At 48.3% G+C, this 13,094-nt stretch overlaps 2 protein-coding genes and 1 pseudogene across 4 annotated transcripts in view; 2 read left to right on the forward strand and 1 right to left on the reverse strand.

The window, feature by feature from the left end:
• Positions 1-13,094, forward strand: part of HK1 (hexokinase 1) — a 282,452-nt gene that overhangs the window by 242,420 nt on the left and 26,938 nt on the right. The window lies entirely within an intron of this gene.
• LOC308634394 (large ribosomal subunit protein uL6-like) lies at positions 5,546-6,164 on the reverse strand (annotated as a pseudogene). Its single transcript has one exon. The product of its transcript is annotated as a large ribosomal subunit protein uL6-like (transcript).
• On the forward strand, positions 8,584-11,652 carry FAM241B (family with sequence similarity 241 member B). Of its 2 annotated transcripts, none has more exons than XM_081268084.1 (3): positions 8,584-8,661; positions 10,060-10,186; positions 10,868-11,652. In XM_081268084.1, the coding sequence occupies exons 2-3, from the start codon at positions 10,094-10,096 to the stop codon at positions 11,135-11,137; spliced, it is 363 nt and encodes a 120-aa protein (XP_081124210.1). In that variant the 5' UTR covers positions 8,584-8,661; positions 10,060-10,093; the 3' UTR covers positions 11,138-11,652. The 2 variants fall into 2 exon arrangements, with proteins under 2 accessions (XP_081124210.1, XP_081124211.1); XM_081268085.1 differs by lacking the exon at positions 8,584-8,661 and adding an exon at positions 8,671-8,954.

The raw sequence follows: 13,094 nt of genomic DNA on the forward strand, positions 1-13,094 counted from the left end.
GATATGAGGAACCACACAATGGTCAGGGGGTGATGGATGGGGAATCCTGGGTTTCCCTTTTGACTTATAGATCCCGAATTCGAAGCTGAAGAAGCTGCCATCCTGAAAGCAGCTAAGTTTAGAGTATAAAAGCCCCCTAAAAGCCTTCTCTCTAGCCAAGGTACTAGAGAAGGTACCTAGCAAAACAGAAAACTTTTAGATAGATGTCAGGAGCTGTCCAGGGGTTGCATGTGGGTCATGGAAGCCTTGTGGATAGAGACATTTGGTGTCTAGGAATGATCAGTGGATATTTCCTCTGGTCAGTTGCCCAGGGACAATGTGAATCTCTATCCCACTCTGCCATGGACCACACAGCACCTGAGATGCGTGTGACCTGCCAAGATGTCAATCAACCTGCTGACTGCAAGACATCAGGAAGACTCCGCCCTTGAAACCTTATCCCTGCCTTTGATGTACCCCCTTAAATAAACCATCAGAGCCATATTTTCTTTGTCTAGTTCCAGAACCCAGGTGGACTAGATCTATCAGGGGCTTTGCCTTTTGTAAATATACTTCTGAGTATTTGTGTTTTTGTTATTCACTTATTATTTAAGATTTTAAGTTTTATTTTGTATTTTATTTAGAGACAGGGTCTCAATGAGTTGCTTAGCTTCTTGCCATTGCTGAGGCTGGCTTTGAACTTGGCAATCCTCCTGGCCTCAGCCTCCCCGAGCTGCTGGTGTTATAAGGTGTGCCACCGCCCCCAGCTAAAAATGGAAATCTAAGAATGTTCAACTACACCAATAGGAGCTCAGAGAAAAAAAGTGAGAACAATCAAAAAATAAATCAGGCTATTGAAAATGGGGTGGTTTTCCTCGTTTCCCTTTCTGTGGATTTGTCACTGATATACAGAAATGCCTTTAACTTATGGGTGTTGATTTTATAGCCTGCTACTTTGCTGAATTCATTTACTAGTTCTAGAAGTTTTCTGGTGGAACTTTAAGGGTCTTCTAGGTATAGACTCATATCATCAGCAAATAGTGCCGATTTGAGTTCTTCTTTTCCTATGTGTATCCCTTTAATTTCTTTCTTCTGTCTAATTGCTCTGGCCAGTGTTTCAAGAACTATGTTAAACAGAAGTGGTGATAGAGGGCATCCCTGTCTCATTCCAGTTTTTAGAGAGAATGCCTTCAATTTTTCTCCATTTAGAATGATGTTGGCCTGGAGTTTAGCACAGATCACCTTTATGATGTTGAAATATGTTTCTGTTATACCCAGAGACCCTGAATCTAATAGAAGAAAAAGTAGGCCCTAATCTCCATCGTGTGGGATTAGGCTCCAATTTCCTTAATAAGACTCCTGTGGTGCAAGAATTAAAATAAAGAATCAATAAGTCGGATGGCCTCAAACTAAAAAGTTTCTTCTCATCAAAAGAAACAATCTGTGAGGTGAATAGAGAGCCCACATTTTGGGAGCAAATCTTTACCCCTCACACATCAGATAGAGCACTAATCTCCAGGGTATATAAAGAACTCAAAAAACTAAACACCAAAAAAACAAATAACCCCATCAATAAATGGCCCAAGGACCTGAATAGACACTTCTCAGAAGACAAAGTACAATCAATGAACAAATACATGAAAAAATGTTCATCATCACTAGCAATTAGAGAAATGCAAATTAAAACCACTCCAAGATTTCATCTCACTCCGGTCAGAATAGCAGCTACTAGGAATACAAACAACAATAAGTGTTGGCGAGGATGTGGGGGAAAGGTACACTCATTCATTGCTGGTGGGACTGCAAATTGGTGCAGCCAATATGGAAAGCAGTATGGAGATTTCTTGGAAAATTGGGAGTGGAACCACCATTTGACCCAGCTATCCCTCTCCTCGGTCTATACCCAAAGGACTTAAAAACAGCATACTACAGGGACACAGCCACATCAATGTTTATAGCAGCACAAATTCACAATAGCTAAACTGGAACCAACCTAGGTGCCCTTCAATAGATGAATGGATAAAAAAATGTGGCATAAATACACAATAAAATATTACTCAGCAATAAAAGAGAATAAAATCATGACATTTGCAGGTAAATGGATGGAGTTAGAGAAGATAATGCTAAGTGAAGTTAGCCAATCCCCAAAAACCAAATGCTGAATGTTTTCTTTGATATAAGGAGGCTGATTCGTAGTGGGGTAGGGAGGGGGAGCATGGGAGGAATAGATGAACTCTAGATAGGGCAGAGGGGTGGGAGGGGAAGGAATGGGGCATGGGGTTAGCAATGATGGTGGAATGTGATGATCATTACTATCCAAAATACAAGTATGAAGACATGGATTGGTGTGAATATACTGTTTACAACCAGAGATATGAAAAACTGTGCTCTATATGTGTAATAAGTATTATAATGCATTCCGCTGTCATATATAAATAAAAAATAAATAAAAAATTAAAAAAAATAAATCAGCAGGATTAAGCCCTAGAATATCAATAATTATGTTAAATTTAATGGTTTAAATAATCCAAATAAAAGGAAGGTTGGCAGTGCAAATTTTAAAAAAATAATCCAAATGTCCGTGGTATATAAGCAACTCACTTCAACTAACATGACATAGGCAAGTTAAAAGTAAAATTATGGGAAAATGTATATTGTGCAAACATTAAAGGAAAGCAAATAATGGAATTGAGTACAATGAAAACTAAGAGCAACAGAGACATTACATGCAATAAAATAACCCACCAAGAAGACATCAAACCTAAATAAATGTGCATCAGACAATGGAGCTTTAAGATATGTGAAGCAAGAACTGATAAACTTGAAAGGAGAATTAGACAAATCTATAACTGTAGTTAGAGCCTTCATATCCCTTTCTCAACAATTGATAGAACAATGAGACAGAAAATCATTGGAAAAACTCAATACCACCATTAACCAACAGTACATAATTGAGATGTATAGATAGAATATTCTATTCAAAAGCAGCAGAAGATACATTCTTTTCAATCACCTAACATTTGCCAAACACCTGAAAAGTAAACAACATTATTCTACATGATCCATGGGTCAAAGGGGAAGTAGCAAGTGAAATTCAAAAATTACAATGAACTCAATAAAAATTAAAATACAACAAATATATCAAAGTATGTAGGATATAGCTAAATGAGTGCTGAGAGGAAAATTCATAGCACTAAATGTTTTACATTGAAAAATAGGTCCCAAGTCAAGGATCTAAGCTCCCTCTTCAAGAATTTGGAAAAAAGAAGTGCAAAGTAAACCCAAAGCCAGAAGGAAGGAAATAACGCTAGGAAATCATTAAGATTGAAAATCAAAAAACTGAAACAGAAACATCAATGAAACAAAAACCAGTTCTTTGAAAAGATCCATAAATTGATGAGCCTGTAGCAAGAGTGAAAGACACAGAGAGAAGACACCAAAACCACTGTTAGGAACGAAAGGGGGGATATCATGGCAGACCCTCAGCCCAGCTACCCCGTGGTCACATGATCTGGCCCTGTCAACGGAACAGGAGGCAAGTAATGTGTGCTACATCCCTAATGCTTTTTAAAAAAATTTCCTTTTAATTAATTCATTTATTTTAATTAGGTATATATGACAGCAGAATGCATTTTGATTCGTTGTACACAATTGCAGCACAACTTTACATTTCTCTGGTCGTACATGATGTAGCATTGCACCATATGTACAGTCATACATGTACCTAGGGTGAGGATGTCCATCTCATTCCACCATCTTTCCTGCCCCCATGCCCCCTCCCCACCAGCCCTCCCCTTTGCCCAAAGTTTCTCCATTTTTCCCATGCCTCCCCGTTCCCTTTACGGATCAGCATCCACTTATCAGAGAGAACATTTGGCCTATGGTTTGGGGGGCTTGGCTTACTTTGCTTAGCATGATATTCTCCAACTCCATCCCTTTACCTGCAAATGCCATCATTTTATTCTCTTTTAATGCTGAACAGTATCCCATTGTGTATATATGCCACAGTTTCTTTATCCATTCATCTATTGAAGGGCATCTAGGTTGGTTCCACAGTTTAGCTTTTCTTAAAAGAAATCAGTAATCAGGGTTTGGTGTTTCTGGCCTATAATCCAAGCTATTGGGAAGGCTGAGACAGGAGGATCACAAGATCATAAGCCTGGACAACTTCATGAGACCCTGTCTCAAAAAATTAAAAACAAACAAACAAACATTGAAATAGGGCTAGGGATGTAGGTCAGTGGTAGACAATCCCTGGTACTGCAAAAAAAAAAAAAATCATTAGTACATTAGTACTTTTGTCCCCTCCCCTTTCCATGACAGTACAAGGTAAAGAAGTTGGTGAAACAGTTCTGTCAGTCAACCATCCTTGGATGAAGCCCAGTACTGAACCACCCTCAGGAACATGTAGCAGATCTTCTCACATCCAGCAATTTTCCCACTACTTCCTTGTCATTCTTGGGACTTGGGAATCCTTCTATCCCACCTGAGCCACGATGGGCCCAGGGACCTTCACAAGGCCATTTGGGGCCCCTGTCCATCATCACTATCTGACCATTTCCTCTCCCGGGTCTTATTCCCATTGTTGAGATCCAGCATGTGACATCTGTGTTCCCCGTCATTTCCTGTTATCCCATTGTTTTCTCTGAAGTGGCATCTGGCACCCTCTTCCATGGACACGGAGGCAGCAATGGTGGGTCCTGTAGGCTTCTCTCCCCCTCATTCTCTGACTAGTACTAATGGGAGAAAGGGAGCAGAGAAACACCAGGAGAAAAAGGTGGATCTGTCTATTTATCATGACATCACTGTCATCATTGTTGTCATATCATCTCTCTCCAAGGCAGCAAGTTTTCACCTGCATAGGCAGAGCAGGGCCCCAACACCCCAGTCACCCGCTGGCTGAGAGGTATGAATCTTGCAATAAACAAACGCTCAAAGAATATTTTTACTGAGCCCCTGTTGTGAAGGCAGTCATGTGCTTACAGCAAGGGGACGTGAGGAGCTCACAGATGAGACCAGCTCAGGGAAGGCTGGTGGGTGCGAAGAGTGGAGAATACAGAGCTGGGAATCTGTCTCCTTCGGGGTCCTGGCTCTGTCACCAGCAATAGGCTGGCCATGAAGAATCTCCCTGAGCTGGGCTTGGTGATGCACGCCTGTAATCCCAGTGGCTCAGGAGGCTAAGACAGAAGGATCGTGAGTTCAAAGCCAGTCTCAGCAACTTCTGTGATGTCCCAAGCAACTTGGAGAGACCCTGTCTCTAAATAAAATATAAAAAGTGCTGGGGATGTAGCTCAGTGGTTAGGCATCTTGGATGCAATCCCCGGTACTGAAGAAAAAAAAAAAAAAAGAAGAAGAAGATCTCTGAGCCTCAGTTTCTATCAATACAGGGGGAACAATGACACCTATCCTTCCTATTTTGTAACGAAGTGGTCTCTTTCTTTCTTTTTTTCTCTTTGAAAGTACACTAAAGTTTATTTAAGTCCAAAGTCAATAGAGATCTTTTTTTGCATCACTGAAATATCAGATTAACTCCAGGACTCTTTCTGTGGCTGAACACGCTCAGATCTTATTCATCAGCCTGCTGAACTGTTCCTTTTTCAGAATCATAAATGCCATCCAAAATTTTTCCAATATTCTTGTTTTTCACTATAGGGGCTTGCTGACTTAAAACGGCTGAATTTGAAACAAGTTCAACATCATTTCAAAACTTCAATGATTAATTCATCTTTCTGAGCTTGAGACACTGAACAAGCAACACCTGTCCTCATCCAAACTCTGCAAATGTATTTTTCATCCAAGAAATTTCATATTTCAACAAAGAGACCCATTCTCCTGAATAACGACGTTAATGGGGGTGTATGAGTACACATCCCTCATCTTTTAATGGAAGCCCAGCATAACACCCTGATCATGTTCTCTACATGACCACAGATCACGTGAACAGTGGCCAGTTCCCTTCTATTTCCCCACCATTTGTCAACCCGTAGCCTCTTCCTTTTCTTTCCAAGGAGGCTGAGTTCTACATGGATATGACTGAAATCCCTCCAGAGGGTTCCTCTGGGGCCCTTCACAATAACTGTGCGTCCCTTCAGAGTAATATCAGCATTTTCTGGAATGTCGACAGATGCAGCAAAGAGAATGCAGTGGTCTCCTTCTACTTCAGAAATGGAAAGGACTCTGCACATATAGGGGTCATTATATTTAGTACAGGGAACAATCGAGTTTGGGTTGAGGGACTTCGATTGGGTGGGAAGGGCCTTGAGTAGATAGACCTACCCAGGCAAAGCAGACCTCTGGTGATGAATTTCAGGAACAGGAGACCAGGTGGGCAGAGTTGAGGGAAGGAGTAGCTAAGGGGGTGCTGGGCTGGGTTTGAAGGGTTGCCAAAGCCCTTCCATGAGTTAGGTCTTGTTGGAGCAGACAGTGGATGTTTAGCTTTTGCAGGTGTCTGAGCTAGGGCGATACCTAAAGGATGTGTAGAGATGGCAAAAGTGATTCACAGCCTCCTAAGTTGGCTTTAATTGGTAACATTAGGCCTTTTCTTACTCCAATCAAATGGGATCACTCCCCTAGCTCTAAAGCTGTCCTTGACTTCTCTGAGACATGCTTCCTCCTCTGGACACTATGGTGTCCTCTGGCTGGACTGTAACTCTTTGGCAGCAGTTGTACCACACAGTCCTTCCTGGAAACATCCATGGTTTCCAGCTAGAACTTGCTGATTCCCTCAGCCCACAGAGGTCTTTTCCTCCTGTGGCTTCTGGGTTGTGTGCCCCACTTATGGGGCTCTGTTCATGGAAGGCAGTGGTTCTCAGCCCTAGTTGCTTATTGGAATGACCCGAAAATTGGTTTTTAAAGTGTTTCCATGCCCACGTTGTATTTTAGATCAACAGCATTATCAGCTCTGGGGAAGGACCCTGGCATTGGGATGATTTCTAAATATCCCAGGTAACTTCCATGTGTACAGTGGGTTTTGAGACTTCACAGCCGAGCACTGACAATTAGGCATTCTGCCTTGTGATCACTCCTTCCAGGTATGCACCGTGCACACCTGGGATACATCAGGGAACAGGAAGAAAGCAGTAGGATTTCAGTTTATATTTATTTTAAATCCTATTCTTTTTCAATGTGCAAGCTTTACAGTCACTAACTGTCCTGGAACAGTAGTTATGATAACAACTGTGGGCAGCCCTTGAGCATTTACTGTGTCTGGGCTCTCATCTAAGCACTTTATGCTAAGAACTTAGCACTTTGCAAAAGCCAGATGAGGGGGGTACTGTTGTTAACTCCACTTTATAGATGAAGGAACTGAGCCCAGAAAGATTGATTACCTGGCCAAGATCACACCACACCACTTAGCAGCCAAGACAAGCAAGATTCAAATGCAAGTGGATTCCAGTACTCATCTTTTACCCACAATGCCAGTCTGCTTAAATAAATCATATGCAAATAGAACACAGATACTGGGGAGATATGCACAGCATTTTTTATTAATAAGGTTTCCTAGGGCTGGGGATGTGGCTCAAGCGGTAGTGTGCTCGTCTGGCATGTGTTGCGGCCCGGGTTCGAGCCTCAGCATCACATACAAACAAAGATGTTATGTTCGCTGAAAACTAAAAAATAGATATTAAAATTCTCCCTCTCTCTCTCTCTCTCTCTCTCTCTCTCTAAAAAAAAAAGGTTTCCTAATCAAATAACTAAACTATAGATGGCAGACTGTGAGTCCTTGAGGCAAGCTTTAAATCTCACTCTCTGTTCCGTCCACCCAGAGGCTAGCAGGCATGTGGGGTCCAATATATGATCAATAAATATGTGCACACTCCTGGAAATATCAGCTGACTGATAATCATGACTAACATTTATCAACTCTTGCCACATGCCAGGGACATCATGCTTAATCTTCACAACAATCCTGTGAGGCTACAATTATATTCAATTTGCAAATTAGACACAGAGCAGCTAAGTAACTTGTCAGAGTCCAAAACTTGAATCCAGATTGTGGCATTTCACAGCTCACTGGGACCCACTGTGAACAGGTCCACAGGGTACGGTTCATGCAGGTGGCTGGGTTCAGAAACATCAGGATGGAGGCAGAAATAGACTATTTACTCCTTCCAGGTGGTTCTTTGGCCAGGCCCTTCTCTGTATGCTTAACAGGCAGACTCCTACCTGCCCTCAAATTCAGCTATGGTGGCCGACTGTGGTGACCTCCGGGAAGCCTGCTGCAGTTAGCTGCACTGCCTGGCTGTCCATGCCTTCTCTTTTAGGCGCTCCCTAAAGGCAGGGCTGGGGCTTACTCCAGGGAATCCACGGAGCAGGCTTGGCAAACCTGTGGGTGGGCTCGGCCAGTGCCCCCTTCCACCGCGGGTTAGGGACATCCCATTCCCTGGGCTTTTCCTCTGTGGGCGCCATTCCCCTTTTCTCCTCTTCTTCGCCCACCTCCCTCCTCTTCTTCCTCCCAAGTGTCCTTTCCTCAACCTCCCTTCCTCCTCCTCCCTCTGCGCCCCGGGTGGCCCGCCCCCGGCCCGGCTCGGGGCTGCAGTTCTCCCGGCCGCCGACAGAGGGGGCCGCTGCGCAGCCGCGGGCCGCGCCCCTCCAGCGCGCGTTTCCTGTGAGGTCAGGTGGGAGGAAGCTGCCCGGAGCCGCCCAGTGGACGCCGCCGAGGCTCCGCAGCCGCGCACGCAGGTGGGTGTCTGCGCTGGGGGAGACGAGGGACCCGGCGCGTCCCTCCTGGTCTCCCGGGCCTGGCCTCAGAGCCGGTGTCAGGCCCCGGAGGCCGCTCTCGGCGCCGGGCAGTGTCCCTCCGCCGCTGCAGCCCCCACCCGCCGCGTCGGTGCACCGAGGGCCAGCGCGCCAGGGCCCACCCAGCGGGGGCGGGATGACAAAGCACAAAGAGACAGCCGAGGACCACTACCCGCTTGGCCTGCACCCGGGCCAGCAGGCTTCAAAAAGAGGGCCCGCCGGTGCCAGCCTCCGAGGCACGAGAACAGGGCTCTCATCCCCTTTGGGAGGGGGTGGCCCCGAGTGTTTCTGAGGGTTTAGGTGAAAATTGCGGCTCAGCTGTTCGGGGGGGGGGGGGCGGAAATGGCCTTTGCACAGACTCGGGGAGGGGCGTGGAAGGGGTCCCAGCTCAGGGGCGCCCTTGGGGTCAGCAGAGCGGAGACCTCCCAGGGCCACTGGAGCATCCAGCTCACCGTTTTGGAAAGGCTGGGCCCGGCCTCCCTTAGCAAAGGAAGGACCGTGTTACCAGACAGGTGAGGGGCAGGTAGGGGGCGTGCCCCTGCGCCGCAGAGGTCTGTCTTTCCCAGCCAGTGCTGGGGCGGTGTAGTGGCCAGTGTGATCGCCATTATGGTCTGTCGCCAGGCAGTGGACCTCAAGTAACCCTGAGTGGCCCAGATCTTTCAGGGGTTCCTGGCTGGAAAAGGCCCAGGTTCTTGGCGTTTGCTCCCAGGGGAGCAGCACCTGGGGCTCATTTTTGAATGGAAAGGGATTTGAGAGCTGGGGGGTCCTGGTACCCTGGACTCTGTTTCCCAAAGAAGACCCTGGCGCCAGGGGTGCTGCTTCATGCGCTCCCTCTGTTTGCTGCCTGGAGATGTAGGCGCCTCCACAGCTGCCCAAATGCCCCTGGGGCGCCACTGTGCAATGGCTGTGTGGTACCTACCACAGGAACACTGTAGGCCTGACAGAGGTCAGCGGGGCCGGCCTTCCAGTCCTAATGCTGCTGCTGGTCCTGGATCATAATAAAACTCCCTTCTGCAGGAGTCCTTTCCGGGGTTTTCCTAGTGGACTCTGTGTCTGACAGATTTTTGTCCCACAAAAAATTTGTATTTATGTCTCCCCCTTTTATTAAGCAGACAGCACCTGCTCAGGGTGGGTGACCAGGTAAGCTCCCCTGGTGCAGCAGTCGGCTCTCAATCATTGGGAAATGTGTTTCCTTCAGGCTCTTTGAGGTCAGGGGAAAAAATCATCCATTGGCCCTCAGGATCCTAGTGACAGATCACTAAGGGTTCAGGGCTAGTGGGGAGGAGGGACCTCTGGCCACATGGTTTCTTCCATCAGCCCCACCCTGGCCATGAATTCCAGGTGCCGCCCAGTAGGGACTCACAGCTCCTGGAGGATGGTGCGGATCTTGGCCAATGGGGAAATTGTTCAGGATGATGACCCCCGAGTGAGGACCACTACCTCGCAGAGAGGTAGCTCTCCTCGGCAGGTAGGCACCCATCCCCTGGGGAAGGGGAGCAGCTTGCCTTCTCCCTTGTTACTCCTTAGCTTCCAGAAGTCTCTCTTGCTGGTCATTAGCCTTCTCTAGCCTGAAGCCCTCTTTGGAAAGAGCTGAGTTAGGGAGCGCAGAGGGTCAAGACAGTGGGCAAATGCTGTGGGTTTACTGCCCAGTCCCTGTCTCCCCAGTTCTCTCCCCTCTGGGCGATTTTCTCAGGCTTTCCACCCAAGAGCTCTCTCTCCTTTAACCTGGCTAGTGAATCCTGCTGCAGTTGGTTTATTTTGAAAGTCTGTTGGGTGGGAGAAAACCTGGAGAGTGAGGGGAAGAGTTGAGCCCATGGCCACAGAACTATTTTAAAGAAGGGAGTGCCCAAGAGCCGTGCCCATGCTGAGTAACCCCTGCCTGGTCACTTCTTGTCGTCTCTGTCCTGGGTGCCTTCTCCCTGGGCATTATATTGGGAATTCACATTGGCATTTTCTGTACTCTGAGAGCTTGTGATCCAATCGTTGAGAGTCTCTGGGTGGCATCCAGGATTGCTAAGGAAGGAGGGAGTGGCCCAGGGTGGCTGTCAAGAAGGGCAGGGCCCAACTTGGAGTTCCCTCCTGGCTGGTGCCTCAACTCTAGGACAGCTTTCTCTGGATTCATTTGTTTCTCTCTGTCTTCATCTTCCAGGGCTTTCTCAACAGGGGCCATGGTGTCCCCCCTGGGGGGACTGGCCCCCGCCCACAGCAGGCAGGTGCCAGGCTGGGGGCTGCCCAGTCTCCCTTCAATGACCTCAACCGGCAGCTGGTAAACATGGGCTTCCCCCAGTGGCATCTGGGCAACCATGCGGTGGAGCCGGTGACCTCCATATTGCTGCTTTTCCTGCTCATGATGCTTGGTGTTCGTGGCCTCTTGCTGGTGGGCCTCGTGTACCTGGTGTCCCACCTGAGCCAGCGGTGACCTCGAGGGCTGACGGGGGTTGGTGTGTCGAGAGGGACTTGCTGGGCCTTGGAGTTGGAGCAGGCATGTGGGGAGGGGACCATGGGTTTGGATTGCAGGTATGGTGAGCGGGACCATGGGTTAAGCCCGAGGCAGAGGGAGGCTCTAGTCTAGCATCCCCAAGCCTAGGGCGGCCACCCTGGTTGTCTTGAGATGTTCAGGTGGTCTAGGGCCTCCATAAAGTGACACAAAACCAGAACAAGATGTTCTCTTTCCAATTCTCTTTGATCCTTTTATGCCCAGAAGAAAGTCTTAACTTGGTGCCAATGTGTTGGATGCCTCCAGGACACGAGCTGCCTTCTCCATTACTGGGGAGCAGTACTGGGGTCTAGGGCAGGTGGGAGAAGTTTCCAGACTTTTATAACACTGTTTTGTTTTAATGGTGTATTTTTATTGGCTACCTTTTATTCCTGATGAGGGGTACCGGCATTCTATTTATTGTGACATTTTCAATAAATAGATTTAAGTAAAAATGAGTCCATGTAAAGAAATTTATTACTAATCATGCAGCTGCACAGATCTGGAAGGGATGGTGAAGGTGGCTGGGGGCAGCTGGGCAAGGGGTGCGGGGCGGCCGCAGGCTGATGGACCTAGCCTCAGATTCCTCACCCTCAGGATCCACTGTGTCCACTGGGGGAAGACACAGGATGGGGGGCCAGGGCTGGGGGAGGACTGGCGGGGAGGTGGACACTGGTTCCCCCATTCCTGAGGCCTGCTGTGCTGCCCCAACAGAACCTTCTCCTGCAGGCGCCACATCCCTTGCTGCCCTTAAGGGTGTGGTGGCCTTTATCACAGACATTCCCTGGGGAGCTTCACGTCACCAAACAGGTCTCCTTTCTCAAATAATGTTTCCGTGTCTTCATTTCTTGGCAGTGATTGGGACATATGTTCCCTTTGTGATGGGCATGTGGGGTGGTGTCTGGCTTTCACCGTCCACTCTGGGGTCTGGGCAAGGGGAGGCTGGCTTGGCTGGTATCCCAGATGCTTCTTGTGGCATCTCCTGCCCTGGCATGGCCACCTGCCACTCACCTGGACTCAGCTCCAGCTGAGCCAACGGTAGGGAATTCCTGCCGAGCGCCCGTCGTGCCAGCTCCACTCACCCCCAGCTCCCCTCCCCTGAGCTTGTTTCTTTTCCCCTTTCACAGTGGACTCTCAATATAGAAACGCCTCAGGGGCTGGGAATCACACTGGGGAGCACGTTCCTCAGGCAGCCTCTGCCCCAGATTCAGACTGGACAGAGGCTCTGGCCTAGGTCTCCTCACTGGAAGGCAGGAGTGGGCGCTTTCTCCTCTCCCCACCCACCTCCCCACCATGTGCCGGGAACCCCAGCTGGGCTGCCTTGCAGACAGGAACCCCACCCAGAGGGCAGACTTGGGGGGTGGCTTCTGCTCCTCCAGGGCTGAGCCTCCGTCGGACCCATCTTCCTGGTCAGGGAGCTCCTGCTTGTCTGACTTTTGTTTTTTCCTGCCCAACCTCCGAGGAGCAGCTGACCTTCTGGGACCTTTGTGCCACAAGTTTCAAGCCCTCGGTTCTCTAAGTTCTGCCTCTCTCCAGCTGGCCCTGGAGGTGGGGGCCACATTTCCATCTCCCCAGACAGGGGCAGACACCAAGCCTAAGATCATAAGAAACAGTGGCTACAGTTTTGCTACATCTTCCAGCTCCCTGTCCCTGGGACCAGAACGTGCCAAAGGTACTAACTGGGACTGGCCCTGTGAGTCCAGGGGAGGCCATGGCATGGTGGCTGGAGCCTCTGCTCGCTGGATGCCTGACCTTGCTGACCTTGACCTCCCATTTCTGTGGCCAAGACAGCCTGTTTGCAGGCCCTGCTCTGCGCTCTGTAGTGCCCAACCTGGCACCCTTCACTCAGCCCCCTGAACGCTGGTTTCCTCGTCACTACCAAGGTTGACACTGTGGTCCT

The sequence above is a fragment of the Spermophilus citellus genome, assembly GCF_964194105.1.
Source record: "Spermophilus citellus genome assembly, chromosome: 15".
NCBI classification, from domain to species: Eukaryota; Metazoa; Chordata; class Mammalia; order Rodentia; family Sciuridae; genus Spermophilus; species Spermophilus citellus.